Source organism: Littorina saxatilis, linkage group LG2, assembly GCF_037325665.1.
Source record: "Littorina saxatilis isolate snail1 linkage group LG2, US_GU_Lsax_2.0, whole genome shotgun sequence".
Taxonomy (NCBI): Eukaryota; Metazoa; Mollusca; class Gastropoda; order Littorinimorpha; family Littorinidae; genus Littorina; species Littorina saxatilis.
The window spans coordinates 27,195,566-27,216,854 of record NC_090246.1 but is presented as its reverse complement, the minus strand read 5'-3'; the positions used below and the strand labels follow the sequence as shown (position 1 = coordinate 27,216,854).

Sequence of the window (21,289 nt, the reverse complement as noted above, 5' to 3'; positions counted from 1 at the left end):
ATGTGAATGGTGGTCAATTCAAAACAACACCTGGATATTTATCGGAGGGCATTCTTTGAAAAGTTATTATTTTAATAAAGTTTCTTAGCTTACCGTGAATGAATATATTAGAAAATATTAAACGCTTACACATACAATATTTTAAAAATATTTTTTCCTGAAAGGTTAGGTTAGTTTTGCAAGATATTGCTCACTTCTTTTTGAGAAAAATCCGAGCTAAAGAAGAGTGTTGATCGACCTTCACCTTGAACTTGTCAAAGCAGGCCCAGGGGTGCGACGCGACTCGGCAACTGTGTTCTGCGTAAATGACCTGTGCGGTGACAGTTTGCTAACGCATTGAGTATCCCCAGAGTTTAAACAAAATTGACAGTCGTTTGGCTTTCTTACTTCACAATGGGCAGAGGAGGCAGAGCCGGTGAAAATGGCCGTCGGACGGTAACAATTGAGGAAGTAAACGAGCACAAACAGAGGGACGACAAATGGTTGGTGATTCAAGGAAAAGCGTACGACATCACCAACTTTGCCAAACGACATCCCGGGGGTGCTAAAGTCATCAGTCACTATGCCGGCGAAGATGCATCAGTGAGTATGATTCGCTGATTTTAAAACGGAAGGGATACGATACATCAGTGCGGACCAAGAGGCACACTCATGCGCATGTTTCAACATGTGATTTGAAGTTCTTTAGCGAAGTGTACTATTTGACAGCTTTGTTTTAGAAGTACTAGACAGTTTCATATTGTCATATAACTGATACCTTGGTTTCCTCTTCTTCTTTTAATTTTTTTTTATTTAGTTGCTTTCCCGGATACTTGTACAGTTGTAGAAGTAATTGTTAATTGCTTGGTATAGGCCTAGGTACAGCTCTGGTTTAATGAAGTTCTGTCAGAAGTACTTAAAGGTGTTATAAATGTACTCTGTCGCTTTTGTTAAGACACTTGAGGGAATTTTTGGTTGAAGGGGTCTATCATGACAACCGAAAGTGAGTGTATTCCCTGTAGGTGTATTTTCTGTAGTGTTTCGGCGATCATTTAATTGATGTTAGCGACACTGGTAGAATTTGTTGTTTTTCAATCTTTTTCTGTATTTCTTTGAAATCCAATTTGATTGGCCGAATGCTGTTTACAGATTCAGGAATTCTGAAAGATTCTCCTGTCGAACTGCAATTTGAGACAGGGAAGTAACTCTAAGGTAATTCAAATCACTTAATGGCAGTCACACGCTTGGCACAAGATTTAGCGGTATCGTACTTATATCCTACACAGAATCTGTCTGGGTGTATTACCTGTACATACAGGAAAAACACCTACAGGAAATGCACCTACCAGGAATACATCCATTTGTGGTCGACGTAGACCCCTTAAGCAAAGCTTTGGGTTTAATAATAGTGAAAGACATTTTTTATCTGCTGCATGATGGTAAACATCTTTTTTTGCTGAATAGTACCCTTTCTTATTAATGCTGTTATATTAAATGACAGCATTAGAAAGCAACCGAAAAAAAGGTCATTTATTATTTATGTTTTGAATGAAATAAACTAAAACTTTTTTGTTTTTTCAGGACGCATGGACAGCATTCCACAACAACAAAGAGTTTGTGTCAAAATTCCTCGCTCCGCTCTATATTGGAGATGTGGTGGACTATAAACCTGTGAGTGCAACTTCTGAAATGTTCATTTATTCTGATACAAGTTGAAATGTGACATATTGGTGTGCCAACAACTGTGAAACCTCTGATTTAAAGCCCTCTAATGTAACATTTTCTTCCTTGCAAGTCCTCCTCTCTTTGAATTAGAAGTTGATTATTCTGATTTATTGCGTAAAAAATCTCCTAATTTGATTATACACCTCCTATTTTTTCAGGCCTTTGTTCAGGCTTTTTTTGGGTCTGAAAATGAAATATATGAAAAGACTGTCTCAAATGTTGTTGAACAATTAAAGTGAGAAAACGTATATTAAAGATATATATATATATATTACTAGATGATTACCCGCTTCGCCGGGAAGAAGTAGAGCCGAATACCCGGCTGTCGCCGGGGACCCGGCTTTGCCGGGTGTACGCCGGCATCGCCGGCTCACGAAGGAAGGGAGATAAACGCGCAAAACACTGGAGACCTTCTAAAAATAGTAACGTGCATTGACCTTCTAAAAGTAGTAACGGGAATATGGATTGACGCCACACGGAGGAAGGGAGATAATCGCGGCTGAAAACACTGGAGAAGATAAGGAAGAGTTACTGGTAGTGGATCCAGACCAAAAAACAAACAAAATCGGTTCAGCGCGCACAGCGCACAGCGCTGAGAGCACGTGTTGAAATATCTCATCGATGAGGTTGTGTCCAGGGTGTAGCTGAACAGGCATGAAAATTCTCCGTATTTTCCGTATTTTCGAAAAAAGTAAACCGTATTTTTTTTTTTTTTTCCGTATTTTTCCGTTTTTGTTTTCTTTTTTTTTTTTTTTTTTTTCCCTAGTCATAGTTATAGTAAAATAGTTTTGGGGCCATGTTTGAATCCAATTTTAAGGCTCAGATAGCCCCAGATTGCACCAAATTGCACCCTTGAAAAAAAAAAAAAATTCGGGGGGGCATGCCCCCGGACCCCCCTTGAAGTCTTGGCGCTTCGCGCCTGCGAAACTTGCCGCTATGCGCCTTCGAATTTTGTTTTCAGTATTTTTTTATTTTCAGTTTTCATGCCTGCTGAATACAGTGTCCAAATTTGAAAAAGATCCACCCAGGACTTTGGCCGTGCATCGCGAACAGACAGACAGACACTAGTCGTATATATATATAAGACTAGATGATTACCCGCTTCGCCGGGAAGAAGTAGAGCCGAATACCAGGCTGCGCCTGGGACCCGGCTTTGCCGGGTGTACGCCGGCTTCACGAAGGAAAGGAGATAAAAGCGCAAAACACTGGAGACCTTCTAAAAATAGTAACGTGCAGTGACCTTCTAAAAATAGTAACGTAGTAACGGGAATATGGATTGACGCCACACGGAGGAAGGGAGATAATCGCGGCTGAAAACACTGGAGAAGATAAGGAAGAGTTACTGGTAGTGGATCCAGACAACAACAACAACAAAAAATCGGTTCAGCGCTGAGAGCACGTGTTGAAATATCTCATCGACCAGGTTGTGTCCAGGGTGTACCTGAATATGATCACTAAATTTGAAACAGATCCATCGAGAACCTTGGCCGCGCATCGCGCACAGACACACAGACAGACAGACAGACACAAGTCGTATATATATATAGATATATATATATATATATATTTATGAGCATTACTTCTAACATTCCTTTTCTGCAGTAAATGTTTGCGACAAACAAGAATTTGAAGCTTAGTTTTGAACAGACATTCAGTTTTATTGAGTCACTTGAGAAAAAGTGACTATGTAATCGGTCAGTGTTAGTCTGTCCGGCCGGCCGTCCGGCCGGCCGGCCGTAGACACCACCTTAACGTTGGACTTTTCTCGGAAACTATCAAAGCGATCGGGCTCATATTTTGTTTAGTCGTGACCTCCAATGACCTCTACACTTTAACGATGGTTTCGTTGACCTTTGACCTTTTTCAAGGTCACAGGTCAGCGTCAAAGGAAAAATTAGACATTTTATATCTTTGACAAAGTTCATCGGATGTGATTGAAACTTTGTAGGATTATTCTTTACATCAAAGTATTTACATCTGTAGCCTTTTACGAACGTTATCAGAAAAACAAGGGAGATAACTAGCCTTTTCTGTTCGGCAACACACAACTTAACGTTGGGCTTTTCTCGGAAACTATAAAAGTGACCGGGCTCAAATTTTATGTGAACGTGACTCATTGTGTTGTGAATAGCAATTTCTTCCTGTCCATCTGATGCCTCATATAATATTCAGAACTGCGAAAGTGACTCGATCGAGCGTTTGCTCTTCTTGTTTTGGATGATGTCTATGCAGAGGATAAATCAGAATTAACAGGTTTTTTCTATTAAACCAAGTTCAAGACTTACTGTACATACTGTTTTTATCTTTTCAGACTAGTGTTCAGGAAGATTTCCGTGAGCTGCGTGAGATGGTGGAGAGAAAAGGCTGGCTGAAACCAAACCCAGCATTCTTCACTTTCCACTTAGCTCATGTTGTAGCCCTCTTTCTATCGCCTGTCTTTGTTCTCTGGTACTTTGGAACCGGCTGGCTACCCTGGTCTGCTGCTGTACTACTATTCGCAACATCACAGGTGAATACGTCATTTGAAAAACTAGTGAAGGACGTGGGTTGAATTCTGATCTTACGCACTGATGATAAAGTTGTGTGTATAAATACAATTATAAGATAAATTAACAAGATATATGAAAGCGCAAATTCACAGTTTTCAAATTTCTGCAACCCTACCAAAATAATGAACAAGTCTCTGAAAGTTATAGAGAGCCCCTGTTCGGCCATCCTAATCTAGTGAACAAAGAAGACAAAGTATGAAGTCATTGTAAGTAATGTTGTGTACACTGTGAGTTATTATACTGATTTTGCAGGAAGAAACAGAGACACAGTTTGCGTGTATATTTTCTAGCTTTCTTATGTTCAAGCTTATGATGTCACCTTTATCAGAAACTGGTCATTCCATGCATTGAAAAGTATAAACAAGTACCTCACGCACTATCTTACAATTTCATTTTTTCCTAAACAGGCCCAGGCAGGCTGGACGCAGCACGATTACGGCCATGCCAGTGTGTTCAAGAATACTTCTGTCAACCATTGGTTCCATCACCTCGTTGTAGGACTCGTAAAGGTATGTTGCTGTGATGTTTCAATATGTTAAAGTGTACAGCTGAGGGACAGAGAGGGAAAGGGAGAGAAACCAAGCTGGGTTTGTTTGTATAAAGGCAGAGAGTTTTCCAAGCTTCCGAGAAAGCTTGTGTGCAGACCTGCTAGTACTTTATCCCCCTTTGTTTGTACATGCAAGCACGAGACCAAGTACGTACAGAAATGATGCTGTCACCCATGTCAGAGTTTGGTGGGTTTCGGGAACTCAAAAGTACACAGCATGCATGTTATGCGGATTTTTTTGTTCTAATACTAAAATCCCATATTTGACTTTCAATTACGATTGAGCTATCGGCTGATATTGTCCAAGGCAATTTAGGACAGAAATCAACAGCATGAATTATAATTTATTTTAATTGCTCTTCGACCTTACACAAGGTTGACTCAGGTCATGCATTAATAATATATCTTAGATTCAGTTCTTCACTTCACAACACCATATGGTTATTGTTCATTGATTTTGACATCAATATTATTCTCCGGAAACGTGGCTCATTATCATACAATTCCAAATGACGACGATGAAAGTTCTTTGGTTACTTGGAGGTAATGAAACAGATATATAAAAATGTACTTCCTTATTATAACGAAGAAGGATCCATTTACAGTGGATGATCACAGTCTGCAGAGACGACTCTCGACAATTGGTGATGAACCATGTCTACAGGAATCATGATGATGGAATCCATGATGACGATGAAATCCATGACGACGATGACGTAAAATGACGCTTCCAAATACGTAGCTCTGTCGGTTATCTTGCTTGTTCGTCTTCCCGTGCACGAACCTGCGATCAAACGTAGAAGCTGTTAAATATCAGACATTCCCTAAATGACAATTTTATCAATATTCATTCTACGACAAAACTAAGTGAAGAAAGAACACACCTACACCCATTCTTTGCTACGAATGAATATGAATCTCAAACAGAATGAGGCAGAGCGATGTTAAGATATCAAATAACCAAAGGGAAGTAATCGCTCTTAATGCATACGACATGTGTAATAGAGTAAGCGAGAGTTGTACGGAACCTTTTCTCCTGGCACCTGAGAGAATAACAAGCATTGAAATGAACAAGCGACTTTCATCCTCAAAAAAAGATGATCACCGCAAGCTCACATGCTCATCATTCTCTCAGGTGCCAGGAGAAAAGGTTCCGTACAACTCTCGCTTACTCTATTACACATGTCGTATGCATTAAGAGCGATTACTTCCCTTTGGTTATTTGAATATGATATTATCTGGTTCGTTCTTGATCGAAATCCACGACTAACTAACAGACTAGTTACCTCTCAAGACAGCGAAACGGGTTCTCCCTCTGGGATAACGACTTCCTTCTTCTGCGGCGTTAGTAACGTCTAGTTCTGCGCGAGAATCTGGAGCTCTCCGAATCTTGCCTGGTCTGTTGATCTCAACGGCCTTTTCTTTTACTTCCGGCGTTTCCGTTTTTAAGTAGTTGCTTAGCGATGCATAAACAATTCGGTTGCATAAACAATTCGTCGCTAGGAACTACAAGTTGAATTAATTTAATCAGACACGACATTTTCTTTTCTTTCGAAGTCTGCAATAAAAGAACGAATTGTGGCTGAAAGAAATGACGTACATCTTTCTGACGTAGATAGTCTCGGTAATCTCGGACCCGCGTGACGGGATTATAGTAGTCTCGGCACTCGCGTGTTTCTAATGAACTAAAAAGAAGCAATCCTTTACAATGCACTCCCTGAGCAGAGTATGACTGCCTTAATGACAGGGGGAAAACAGTTTTACACATAAAAGCCCACTCGTGCAAAAAAGAGTGTACATGGGAGCAGCAGCCTGAGATGCAGAAGAAGAAGCTTTTCTGCCTGACAGCTGTGTGATGATCTGAAGAGGGAAGTAGATTCAAGGGCAGTAACTCATGGGAGTGTTCACACTACCGAGGTTGAGAATTAAATTGAGACCGTTGGACATCAGCGCTGTAAGACTTTGAAATATGAATAGATTTGTGAACAGTCAAAGCCTTAATAAAACGAGGAAGATTCTCAGTTATTATGAGTAGATTTTGATATCAAATCGGTTTAAAGCTCTTCACTGTTGTCTACATATATATAGCTGCATTGACAGAAAACTGTGATATAGAGTTGTGCAATTTCAACTTTTTTCAAAATTCAAAGATTTTACTGTCCTTATAAAAACAAGGAAAATTGCCTTGCAGTTGCAGTGTCAGGCAGGTTAAAAGACAGAAAAAGCTTAGAAGGGGGGTTCCACTGTACTCTGCTATGCTATGCTAACTTAGTTTATCTGTCCCCTGAACTAGAGGCTATTTGGGACATGACGTGGTTATATGCTTAAAAACTACTGTACTCGTAAACCCATATGTTTTTAATGTGAAAAATGCTTCATTTGCAGGGTGCTTCGTCTCACTGGTGGAACTTCCGTCACTTCCAGCATCATGCCAAGCCCAACAAGCTGTCCAAGGACCCAGATATTGATATCGCTTACCTCTTCCTTATGGGCGATGAGATGCCCAAACTATGGGGTGAAAAGAAGAAGGGATTCATGCCGTACAACTTCCAGCACAAGTACTTCTTTTTGTGTAAGTTAATATGGTGTCCTGGTTGGTGTGTGCAGTTGTTTCTGTTGTGGTGTGTGTGTGTAAGGGTGGGTGGGTGGGTGTGTGAGAAAGAGAGAGAGTCGGAGAGAGAGAGAGAATGTTGCAGACCCATGGCATGTCTAAATAAAGTCGCGTAAGGCGAAAATACAATATTTAGTCAAGTAGCTGTCGAACTCACAGAATGAAACTGAACGCAACGCAACGCAGCAAGACCGTATACTCGTAGCATCATCACTCCACCGCCCGTGGCAAAGGCAGTGCCCGTGGAATTGACAAGAAGAGCGGGGTATTCGTTGCGCTGAGAAGGATAGCACGCTTTTCTGTACATCTCTTCGTTTTAACTTTCTGAGCGTGTTTTTAATCCAAACATATCATATCTATATATTTTTGGAATCAGGAACCGACAAGGAATAAGATGAAAGTGTTTTTAAATTGATTTCGAAAAAAAAAATTTGATAATAATTTTTATATATTTCATTTTCAGAGCTTGTTTTTAATCCGAATATAACATATTTATATGTTTTTGGAATCAGCAAATGATGGAGAATAAGATAAACGTAAATTTGGATCGTTTTATAAATTTTTATTTTTTTTTACAATTTTCAGATTTTTAATGACCAAAGTCATTAATTAATTTTTAAGCCACCAAGCTGAAATGCAATACCGAAGTCCGGGCTTCGTCGAAGATTACTTGACCAAAATTTCAACCAATTTGGTTGAAAAATGAGGGCGTGACAGTGCCGCCTCAACTTTCACGAAAAGCCGGATATGACGTCATCAAAGACATTTATCAAAAAAATGAAACAAACGTTCGGGGATTTCATACCCAGGAACTCTCATGTCAAATTTCATAAAGATCGGTCCAGTAGTTTAGTCTGAATCGCTCTACACACACACACACACACACGCACACACGCACGCACATACACCACGACCCTCGTTTCGATTCCCCCTCGATGTTAAAATATTTAGTCAAAACTTGACTAAATATAAAAATACAACAGTACCACAAGTAAGAGGGTGTGTGCATTGCAGTGGGTATGTGTATGTCTGTGCATGTGCTTGCATGTTTGATTGTGCATGCATACTCTATTTTGACATGTGCAACCTAATCATTTTGTGGGAATATAAGAAAAGACATGTTCGGTGATGGCCTTGATCTGGCTGGCCTTTTAACTAAGTTATTCTTCTTCTTCTTCTTCTTCTGCGTTCGTGGGCTGAAACTCCCACGTGCACTCGTGGTTTGCACTCGTGGAATTTTACGTGTATGACCGTTTTTACCCCGCCATTTAGGCAGCCATACGCCACTTTCGGAGGAAGCATGCTGAGTATTTTCGTGTTTCTATAACCCACCGAACTCTGACATGGATTACAGGATCTTTTTCGTGCGCACTTGGTCTTGTGCCTGTGTGTACACACGGGGGGGGGGGGGGGGGGGGGGGGGGGGGGGGGGGGGCGGGGGGGGGGGGGCGGGGGGGGGGGGGGGGGGGGGGGGGGGGGGGCGGGGGGGGGGGGGGGGGCGGGGAGGGAGGGGGGGGGGTTTCGCGGACACAAAGTTGACTCTGAGAAATAAATCTCTCGCCGAACGTGGGGACGAACTCACGCTAACAGCGGCCAACTGGATACAAATCCAGCGCGCTCCCTACTGAGTTATTCAAATGCTGCAAAGGCGAAACTATTGTGGATATAATTATGTAGGTTTGTTTTTCACCAGTATATCAGCACAATTATCAGAAGAAAATTTTGCTTAACTTATAGTAACACAGTTTTGCAGTTGAGAGTCCATTGTATGCCACCTGATCACTTCTATAACATGTGAAAATGTGGGGAAGAAGTCACCTGTAAAACTAGCATAATTCTTCTGTTTTAGAGTAGAGGTGCCTAACTGCCTTGACTTGAGCCTTTTCCAAAATCTTGCTTTTCTCAAAACTTCAAAAATTGAGATATCCAATTTTCCTATGACCGTGACAATATTTTCTTTTGCTTTTTCAGTGGGACCACCCTTGTTGCTGCCTCTCTACTTCCATTATGAGGTTATCTACTTCTGTGTGAGGCGCAGGGACTATCTTGTAAGTTTTGCTGTGTGAACATTGTCATGTCGAACAGCTCTTATAAGTCCTTCATCAGTTTGTTGACATTTGTTCATGTGTATTTAACATAGGTTGACTGAGAAAGAAATGGATGACTTTCTGACAGAATGTTCACCATATAAGGTAAACTAGCCATAATCAGATGTTTGTTGAAAATTACTAAAAGTCAAATTTTGTGTTGCTCATGAAACGCCAAACATTTTTTTTCTTTTGCTTGTTTAAAAAAAAAAGTTGTTACTTGAATGGCCTGTTTGTGATATGTTGATTTTGCTTGCAGGATCTGTTCCTGACTTTTGGCTTCTTTATGTGGCTGTCCACTGCCTACGCCACTTTCCTTGGGGGATGGGGAACCTTTTTTTTCTACATGCTGGCCAGGTCTGTATAATGTGAAATTATCATCTCTCAATTTTGCTCAGCAGAAAATATCTCATAAACATAGGGACGTTATAGTGCTCTAACTGCATACAACTTGTGTAATGGAGTAAGTGAGAGTTATTTAGAACCAGACTTCTGGCACCTGAGAGAATATAAAGCATTGAAATGAACAATCGACTTTCATCCTCAGAAAAAAAAGCTTTTTAAATTTTTGTTGTTGAGCAATAACTAGCTTTTGTAATCTTGGGATAACAACAGCTCTTTGGGGGGGTAACTACATTTTTGTGTGTGTGGGCTTATTTTCTTCACTTCTCCTATTGCTGGGAAATTCTGGTTTTCTCCTCACTGGCAAGCTGCAACTAGAGTCGTATCCAGGTGGTGTGTGTGTGTGTGTGTGTGTGTGTGTGTGTTCATGCAACCACTTACACTTCTGGCAGAATGACTGAGGTCTTTTACACAACACAGTGGTAAAACAGTAGTGGGACATGGATACTGTTTCAGGGTATGCACATAAAGTTGACCTGTGTCTGTCCTGACATGGATTTGAACCTGTGACCAGAGGACCACAAGTCCAGTGCTTACAAACTGAGCAATTTCTAAGTGACGGATAGACCAATGCTATAATTATAAATCATAATAAGGGTATATACAAAAATCAACAAATCAGTAAACAAATACAAAGTCATGTATTTGTTTACTGATTTGTTGATTTTTTTATATACCATTATTATTATTTATAAATCTTCATTACAGCAACAATACACATTTAAAGAATCTTCAAATAAACAAAAAAACAATCACATGCACAATACACATTCAAATCAATCGATCGCTATCAACTAGAATCACAAATACTGCTAAACATAGATATGAAACACCATCGCACACACACTCACACAAACGCACGCACACATGATTGTTTTTGTGGGCTAAATCAAGGAAATGTCATGTGCACCTGTTTAGTACTAGTGCATGTGGAATTTGTATTTTCATTGAGAGCGTTGATAGATTGGTACATAAGATCATAAGTTAGTGTTTTAAGATGATTGAGACTTGTGCTCTCACACATCTGTTTTTACTGTCAATTATTTTTTGGATGGAGGGAAGAACGGACAGGATGAATGAACAGAAATAGGGACTGGTTGACAAATTGAATTTGATTTCCCTTATTTTTGACATTAACTAGAGAAATGGGTTAGGGGCCTGACACAGACAATATGTAACTGTCATAGAAATGGGTTAGGGGCCTGACACAGACAATATGTAACTGTCATAGAATTTCATCTTTCTTATTTTTGACATAAACTGGAAAACTTGGTTCAGTGCCAGACACAGACAATGTGTAACTGTCATTTCACAAACTGAAACTGACTAGGGTCTTGATTACCGTACTTTCCGGGTTACAAGGCGCTACAGCGCATAAGGCTCACCCCCCTCTTTTTAAAAAAAATTGTATTCCAGTCACCCATTGGGCGCAGGGGGCCCATAGGGCGCACCAAAATTGAAAAAGTATACCGGTAACTAACGGTGAAGAATGAAGCGGCACATCAAAGGAAGAATACAGAGTGGAAATATGTGTGCTCTGTGTGTGCGGTGAGATCAAAGGCAGGTCCATTGTGATGCCTTGACACTGACCTTCTTCCCAGGGGTCAATGACCCAGTTTTAGCTATGACAGGTGGTTCCCCTGTCATATCTGAGAGAGGAAACACTTCCTGCACTGGGGTCAGTGACCGAGTTTAACCTATGGGGCGGTCTCTTTGATGTCTTGAGAGGAAACTTGGCCAGGGTAGTACCTAGTGGCTGAAACATGCATTATCACAAGTTGTTTGACTGGTACTCAGGCGGTCTCTTTGATTTTTTTTCGTATTTCATACACGGATTAGGCGTTTCCTTATACAAGGCCAGGGGTCAAACTCGAGGAAAAAAGTCGGGCCTTAGAAAATACCGTAATTGTTTGGTTTGTCTTCCAGGATGATTGAGAGCCACTGGTTTACATGGGTCACACAGATGAGCCACATACCGATGGACATCAAGCGTGACAGGAAGGATGAAGACTGGTTTACCATGCAGCTTCACACCACGTGCAACGTCGATTCCACTCCCTTCCTCGACTGGTTCACTGGTCATCTCAACTATCAGATTGAGCACCAGTGAGTACGCTTTGGTTAGCTTTGTTTTGCAGCCCTGAAAGTGGTGAAATTTTACTTGCCATGGCGAGTAGAAACATGTAACTAGCAAGTAGAAATGTTCATCTACTCGCCAGCTGCGAGTAAAGTTGTTGAAACAAATGGTTTGTTTGGCATGTAAAATGTGCTCTCTGGCTAGTGAATTTTGAGAAGCATTTTTGGACTTTCAGGGCTGATTTGTTCTCTTTGGCTCATGGTTTGTTGCACAGTGGAACACAATTGAGGCAATGTTCTTAACCGGATAGCCTACAATAGCCAAATGGTAAGGATATCGGCCTTTCAGTTTGAAGGTTAAAGTTTTGTATTTGGGCTGTGTCTGTAATTCAATGTTCACACAAGCAGAAGGCCAACCGAATACAGAAAAGATCCTATTATTCACTAAAAGTGTCTTTTCAAGTGTTTATCTGTTTTCTCCATCAATCTCCGACTGTCTCAATCTCTCTCTCTCTCTCTCTCTCTCTCTCTCTCTCTCTCTCTCTCTCTCTCTCTCTATCTCTCTCTCTCTATCTCTCAATCTCTCTCTCTCTCTCTCTCTCTCTCTCTCTCTCTCTCTCTCTCTCTCTCTCTCTCTCTCTCTCTCTCTCTCTCCCTCTCCCTCTCTCCCTCTCTCCCTCTCCATAATTGTTTTGCAAGCTTTTTCAGATTTCTCTCTGCATTTGATATCCGTCATTTACAAGAGTTTGTTTGAACTGTTGCAGCTTGTTCCCAACAATGCCAAGACACAACTACATTAAGGTGGCTCCTTTTGTACGATCCATGTGTGAGAAACATGGCATTCCATATTGTTGCAAACCTCTTCTCAGTGCCTGGGGTGACGTTGTCAGGTAACTAGTGATTTAGTCAACGTATGGTGTTATCACCTTTTCCTGATTCAATCCCAAACCAGTATAAAAACACTCATGCATACACACATCCACTCGCACGCACATGAAACCTTTGTAAATGTATGCGACAAATTACTCCAATACCTTTGAAGGGAGATCATTCTTTGCTTTCTCATGTTTATGGACGTTGCTATTGATTGAGTTATTTCCCGTTAGTTATACAGCAGTCCCTGCAATGTACGGCCCCCGGCGTGAGCGGACACCTGACATGTACGGACACATTTGCTCGGCACGGAGTGTTTTCCTTCTATATTTGCCCCCCCTTAAACGGACACCTGCAAAACGTGGACGCGGACACTCATTTTCGGTCCCAACAGCAGGTCATACCTCCAATGTACGGACAGACCATCGTCAAATTTTCACCACAACAAAATCGATAACAGAGCAGTCCGGCTCTTGGTACAAAGATCACAGCCACAATGGCGTGACGACAGTCACTGGTAACTTGAGTGCACCTGTACCCATCAGGAGGGGGGGGTAGTTTTGGTCAGAAGTGGAGTACATGCGAAGATGCCAACATGAAACTGCACTGTGCTCATTATTCTTGTCTGTTGACGTAAACAACAGAAACCACAGTCGATGAAGGTCCTGAGCGAAAGAGACTCGTGAAAAACCGGCCACAGTTCTCAGCATCGTGTGTCTGTGTGTAACCTCTTTCATTGACAAGATACTCTTGTTTCCCCTCAGCCTTGACCATGAGTCGGTTGCCTAATCTGTGAACCCTTCAGTTGTCTTGCTTTGTCAAAAGTTACGACACAGTCAACTGGTTGGGTGCATGAACACTCAGCGCACTTTCCCAATTTTGAAGCTTCCGCGCATGTGAAACTCCCGCGCGTGGTGTATATGTAAGATGCGCGCGTGTTTTAGCAAAATGTGATGTGAAACTAGCGCGCGTGTCTTTGCTCGGTCAAATGTGAGACATTGAGACATTAACAACTGACACTTGTATATCCATGAAAACTGACACTTGTATATCTATATATTGAACACGTCTTTATTACACAGACAAGTCGATAAAAACGAATGAAGACTTAAACCATGCGTATAAGAATATTTTGTTCACTTATTATATAACAGAAATTACAGAAATTTCGGGTGTCTGGTATCACAGTCACAGAGACTGCAGCAAAGGTACAAGAGGGGGGAAGTCACAGCATGGCCGGCAAATTTTTCCAGGCCATGGACTTGACGTATTCCTTCCTGTCGATTTCCCCCGTGTTGTATCGTTGCTGCAGTCTCCCCAGTTCCAGCAGTTTCTGCCTTCGTGAACAGTCAATGAGCAGTCAGTGAAAAGTGCTAACCGTAGGGACTGTGAGTACGCGCGCAAGTTGTATGAGCCGAACCAGTAATTCGTGCGCGGAAGTTACAACCCGATATTGCGCGGAGCATACATGTATTTTACAAGCGCGGAATTTACATATGCGCGGAAATTACCGGCTGCGAACTGGTTTTGCTCTGAGTGAACAGTTGGAGCTGACCTCTGTGGCCACAGCCCCAAACAGTACATGGCTGGAGGGAGTGAGAGAGAGAGGGAGGGAGGGGGGGGGGGGATGGAGGGGTAGCTGGCTAAACTCGGTGGGGTGTCCGGTGTCACTGCATGTCAGCAGGAAGAGCATTGGAGAGAAATAGAGAGGTGTACTCTTCCACACAATTTCCAAGCATCAGTTGTCACGGCTTGGGGTAGGCATTTAGTGAGGGAGAGTGAGAGCTGTGTTATGTACAGTGTATTTCCGACTGAAGAGTGAAAAGTCACTGCCATGCCACATGATCGGCATGCAGTCAATAAAGCCAGACAAGATGAAAATAAATTACATGATTATGACATGCAGCTCTATCTGCTGCTATTTATTCAAACTGGTCTTCAAGCTTATTCTTGCAAGGCATCTGCACACGCTCCTCTGTGCTGTGTTTGTGTGGCTGCTTTCGTATGTCAGTGCATGGTGAGTGTGTTCACTGCCTTGAGGATTTATTTTATCTCTTCTTTTCAACACTTTTCATACAAATCATTTTTACAGAACGTTTAAAGAAGTATTAGGAGTTTATTGTTTAGCAGCCACAAGAAGTGATTAGCATAGACTCAATGCTGTTGTTTGTGTGTCTCTGTGTGTGTATGGGGGAGGGGGTGGTGTGGTCACCCCTCCCGTGACCGGACACCTGCAATGTACGGACAGTTTTGCTATGGCCCAAGGGTGTCCGTTCATGAGAGGGACTGCTGTAGTAGTTTTGTGGCCAGCTGGTTGGGGATGTAATGGTAGACGTGTGAACTAAGTAATGGATGAAGTTCGCATGAAATAATACTTTGAAAGATAAGATAAGATAAGCTTTTATATAGTCCTGTGAGGTTACCCTCACGGAAATTCGGGCTGCTTTCTCACTCGAGAAAGCCAGCTGCCATACAGTACGGCGCTACCCATATTTTGTTGCTTTTTTCTGCATGCGTGTATTCATGTTTCCAAGCCTTGAGACTTTTGCTGCAGTGTGAACTTGGGTACTTTATCGTGCGCATGCGTTGTTACTATGTGTCTGTTTCAACTTCTTTTAGGTATGACTACAATCATTTGTTTTTTTATGTTTTTGAAGATCTTATAGCAATTTGTCCTGTTTTTATGTTTTCAGATCACTGGAGAAATCTGGCAAAATCTGGTATGATGCATACCATGAATAGAACAATTCTGCGAGATAACTGGCAGCTAAACATCTAAACATCAACATTTTGTACCTTGATCCCTTTGATGGTACAACAGTTCAAGACATCCAAGAAACATGCTGTCAATAAGCAACTGGTGAAAACTCCACTTGAATCTCATTGAGCCTACAACAACCGGATAAGCTACCTACCTTATCAGAAAAACTTGAACGTACGAGGGTTCAATAATAAATGAAACAATTTGCCATCGAGAATTGTTTTAGTATGATGTTTGAATGAACCAATTGTATATATAGACAATGCTTGGCATTCAGAGTGTATTCAGCATCACAAATATATTTATAAGTAACCATGGTTAAACTACCCCCCCTCCTCTCCACCACCTAAACAAAATCCGCTGTTCAGGGTCAGCAGCAAGATGAATCATGCTGTATGATACACAATTTAAGACTCGAGCAATCAATCAATATGAGGCTTATATCGCGCGTATTCCGTGGGTACAGTTCTAAGACTAAGCGCAGGGATTTATTTTTTTATTTTTTAATTTTTTATTTTATGCAATTTATATCGCGCACATATTCAAGGCGCAGGGATTTATTTATGCCGTGTGAGATGGAATTTTTTTACATAATACATCACGCATTCACATCGGCCAGCAGATCGCAGCCATTTTGGGGCAGATCCTACTTTTCACGGCCTATTATTCCAAGTCACACGGGTATTTTGGTGGACATTTTTATCTATGCCTATACAATTTTGCCAGGAAAGACCCTTTTGTCAATCGTGGGATCTTTAACGTGCACACCCCAATGTAGTGTACACGAAGACTACACACAAATAGTCAGTCATTTCTTTTTGAATTAGCCAAATGGATGTAGAGTGTGCATTGTATCAAAGGCTGAGCCAGTTGTATACATGGTGTACAATGCATCAAAGATTGTGTAGGTGTAATGTACATTGCAGTAAAGGCCCATTTTGGCAGCATAGACGTTCTCTATCTAAACGTACAGAAGACTGCAATTAAGTGTTCAAACTCAAGTTTATTTGGTACTGAATGGGGAAAAAATTATTAGGATCTGTGACTAACCAGTAAAAGTTTACTGAGAAGGAAGGTATCTTTGACTACCAGTGCCTCTTATTTGGATTCTTATGGAGTGGAAATAATAAATAGATACTCAATATGGTTTCAGTATTGGACTACATGTACAAATATGCAACTGTATTGCCGAAAGACAATGACGCCATCAAGCCGAATGCAGTGAAAAAAGGAAAGAAGAAAAAACAGCCTGGTGACTACTTTGTCGTTTTGAGACCTCTGATGCCAGGCTCATGCACCCGTGTCATGTATATATTGTTTTTATGAGTGATGAGTGTTTTTGTTTTGTTTTTGTGTGTCTGAAAAACAGATGAGATGTGGTGTTATTGTTCAGTATTGACAAATAATTCTGTCCGTGCTGCATGAATCTGTCACACTTTTACATTTTTAATCATGTAACAAAAAGCTCAATCTGTGATACATTCTGTAGGTGTTCAAAAATGCCAATGAGAATTGTTTGCCATAAGTTATATGTACTATTTAGTTCTGTGTGCAGTATTTTGAAGGGATAAAACGCACATGTAGGTCGAATGTATAAAGTGTTGGAAAAGATTGAACAGCGCCTGCGGACAATCTTTTCAAATTACAAGATTCCATTCATGCTGGTCGGCAGTGATATTACAAGATTTGGATCAAGTTTCTGGCATAGGACACGCATTGCTGCTTCTAATCAGATTCTGTTGGGACAGAACCTTATTTTAATTGGGACCATTGCTGGTTATTCTGTTGAATATTCAATCTGTTGGATTAATTACTACAAATATGCTATCATCACCCAATGTGATTGTTCAATAACCAATCTGTATCACACATATATATATCTATCAGTAGAACATCCCTAAGCTGGTGTCTTTATGAATAAAAAAACAAGAAAGGTAAGTTGTTGGAACGTTTGTTATTGACAAAACAATACGTTATAATAACAACTATATCAACCCAATGGTCTTTTAAGTGCACAGACAAACAATTTGTGACAAGAACTTAGCTTGATTGAATTTTTGGCCGCTTGCTGGTAAACCACAAGCGAATGAATCGGTTTTTTTTTAAAATTTCTTTGTTTTTGGATTTGGTGTTTTTATGATTATATGCCAGCGTGAGTGTAACTATGGCTGATGGGGTCTATGTCGACCAAAAGAGTGGGATTCCCTGTAGGTGGAGTTCCTGGAGTGGGATTCCCACAGGGTGGAGTTTTTCAATAAAACTTGCAAACCATACTCGAATTTCAAAGAAATATCAAAAAAGATTGAAAAACATCAAATTCTACCGATGTCGCCAAGCATCACGTGACTTTCAGCGATATCAGCGACACGCTACAGAAACTAAATCCTGTGGTATTCCCTGTATACAGGGAATCCCCCTCCAGGAACTCCACCTACAGGGAATCCCACTCTTTTGGTCGACATAGACCCCATCAGCGTAACTATGCATGGAGATAAGCTGCTGAATGTTTGTTAAAATGTTACTGACTGACCATTTGAACTTTTGGTCATGCTTTCTCATTTTTAACAAGACTGCTGAGAGAACAGTTGAATATGGAATTCCGGTGGCCTGTGTCGGTTAGTTTCTCTATTTGTTATAGTTATAGTTATATGAAGTCTTATATCGCGCGCGTATCTCCAGACTCGGACTCAAGGCGCAGGGATCTATTTATGCCGTGTGAGATGGAATTTTTTACACAATACATCACGCATTCACATCGACCAGCAGATCGCAGCCATTTCGGCGCATATCCTACTTTTCACGGCCTATTATTCCAAGTCACACGGGTATTTTGGTGGACATTTTTTATCTATGCCTATACAATTTTGCCAGGAAAGACCCTTTTGTCAATCGTGGGATCTTTAACGTGCACACCCCAATGTAGTGTACACGAAGGGACCTCGGTTTTTCATGTCATCCGAAAGACTAGCACTTGAACCCACCACCTAGGTTAGGAAAGGGGGGGAGAAAATTGCTAACGCCCTGACCCAGGGTCGAACTCGCAACCTCTCGCTTCCGAGCGCAAGTGCGTTACCACTCGGCCACCCAGTCTTGTGTTGCCTTCCTATGCTGAAATCTGATCGTGTGTGCGACACTTTTGTCTAATGAAATTTTCTCAAGGAAATATACTTTGTATAAAGCTTTTTTATGCGTTTATGTACATAGTCTCAATATTTTTGCACGTCAATATTAATTTTATATGCTTCTTGTTTGCAGTTTTGAATTTGTATCTTTCAAGATGCAGCTGTATTAATAAGAATCTTGTATTTATTTTTATGTTATGTTAATTTAATTAATTAATTTAATTAATATGCTATTTTTTTTTTAAACTGTGTCAGTTTTATATGAATATTTATATCTATGATTAGCATACTGCAATATGGCCTTCATGCTGCCATGCCCATGAGCATTGCCATGAACATGTTTTAAGGGTAAAGCTTTTGACAATCTCTGCAATCTTTGCAATAATGTATTTGTACTGTCCATTTTGTTTGGTTAACTCAGTTCATTTAATGTCTAGGTTAGGGGCATATACATATATAGCCCTCTGCATATTCCATGTTGTTTTAACAGAAAATCCACAAGTGTTAATTAGAAATAAGGCAAAACAAGTGCACACATATCAAAAAACCATGTTATTCTACTTTTTAGGGGGTCATTTTTTTGTATTCCATGTTTTTGGAATTTTTTTGTTAAGAATACATGTAGGTGTTTATGTTTATTATGGAACAAATGTATTTTAAGTCCTCAGTCCTCATAATTACTATGGCTGCATGTTGAGTATCATTTTTGATTATACAGGTGGTAGGTTTCAGTACATTCTTTTGTGACTGTCCAGTCTTTTCTGATCACTCAGGCTTTAAATTTAATGCAGGTTTTGCATGTGTATTTTTAATTTGAATGGGTGATTCAGCCATTTTCTGGTCACTTACTACCCCCTGCGGGTTAGGGGGAAGAATTTACCCGATGCTCCCTAGTAAGAGGCGTCTAACGGATTCTGTTTCTCTTTTTACCCTTGTTAAGTGTTTCTTGTATAGCATAATTATAGTCAATTTTTGTAAAGATTTTAGTCAAGCAGTATGTAAGAAATGTTAAGTCCTTTGTACTGGAAACTTGCATTCTCCCAGTAAGGTAATACATTGTACTACGTTGCAAGCCCCTGGAGCAAATTTTTGATTAGTACTTTTGTGAACAAGAAACAATTGACAAGTGGCTCTATCCCATCTCCCCCCTTTCCCCGTCGCCATATAACCTTCGTGGTTGAAAACGACGTTAAACACCAAATAAAGAAAGAAAGATGGTCACGTACTACAAATATAATACAGGTATTCGACTGAAGTTGTCAACAATAAAAAATTGATTTGTTAAACTGTGTTTTTGTCATTTCTTTCTGTGTGTGTGTGTGTATGAAAACACATTTTTAACACCTTTGCTGTGTGGAGTATCAATGGTAATTTTTCTAAAACAGCCATTATACTCATACATGTATACAAAATATTCTTCGGACACCGATTGACCACCAACAAAAAAAAGACGAAAAGATTTTGCTAATATTTTGCCTAGTGACATTTCAGTGTGTTGAAACAAGTGTGAAAACAAAAATCGAGAAATCAATCCTTTTCACCCAGTACTTTTACTTTATTTCTATTATGCCATGGCTAAGTTAAACATTAATCTGGAGAAACTGTCACACTGGCCTTGCCATTATATTTATGGGAACAAATCTTGCAGCTTCTTTGAAGGCAGTGGGAGACTGAATATCCCAGTGCCCTTTGAAAAAGAGAGAGAATTTGGAAGATGGAAGAGGAACAATGGCAATATTTCTTCATTAAACCGCTGCCTGGTAAGGGCCGGACCATAATGGTCGATGGTGTGGCAAACGGCGGGGGTGGGGGAAAAAAGGAGGGTGGGGGTGGGACAAGATTGGAGGGATTGGGAACAGAAGGCGGGGGATCATCGGGGGTTGTAGTCAGTAGTGTATTGTGTGTGTGTGTGTGTGTGTGCGTGTACGTGCGCGTGTGTGTGGTTTGTGTGTGTGAGTGGTTTGTGTGTGTGAGTGGTTTGTGTGTGTGTGTGTATTTAGGGAGGCAGGGGAATAGGGAGATAAAAAGACAAGCACATGGGAAAAAAGTGAAGAATTGTAAGCTTGTCCGCAGGTTTTGCTCCAAAACATCGTTTTTGACCGCAGAAGAAAATATTATTTTCACACCCAAAAGAAATTGGAAAATCAGTTGTACATGTATTCGGAAAGAATTTTTTTTGTTTGTGTTCAGAAAGCTCGGAAATATTTTTGTTTTGGAACAAGTCGCACTTTTGTTTACAGAAGTGTGTGTTTGTGTGTGCGCGCGCGCGCGTGTGTGTGTGTGTGTGTGTGTTTCTCTGTTTGTACGTACGTCTGTCTGTCTAATGAAAGCATATGACACTTCATTTCTCACGTCATCATTCAAGGCCCTTGCAAACAGAAACTGGATGCCCTCACCACCCGCAAAGTCGATGAAAAGTACGCAATGATCTCTACAGAGAGAGAGAGAGAGGGGGGGGGGGGGGGGGGGGGTGTCAACAAAAGCTGCACTTCATATATCGAGAGAGTGAGAGAGGAATGTTCACAAGACCAGATATTGAAATGGATTTCTTGAACAC

General features: G+C 40.8%; 1 protein-coding gene across 1 annotated transcript; it reads left to right on the top strand.

Annotated features, from left to right (window-relative positions):
* Positions 1-230: 230 nt before the first annotated feature.
* On the top strand, positions 231-20,018 carry LOC138958641 (acyl-CoA Delta-4 desaturase-like). Its single transcript, XM_070329855.1, has 10 exons — positions 231-582; positions 1,561-1,650; positions 4,016-4,213; positions 4,661-4,762; positions 7,186-7,372; positions 9,383-9,459; positions 9,758-9,855; positions 11,827-12,006; positions 12,741-12,866; positions 15,543-20,018. Exons 1-10 carry the CDS (start codon positions 394-396, stop codon positions 15,589-15,591), a joined length of 1,296 nt encoding a protein of 431 aa, XP_070185956.1. The 5' UTR covers positions 231-393; the 3' UTR covers positions 15,592-20,018.
* Positions 20,019-21,289: the final 1,271 nt, after the last annotated feature.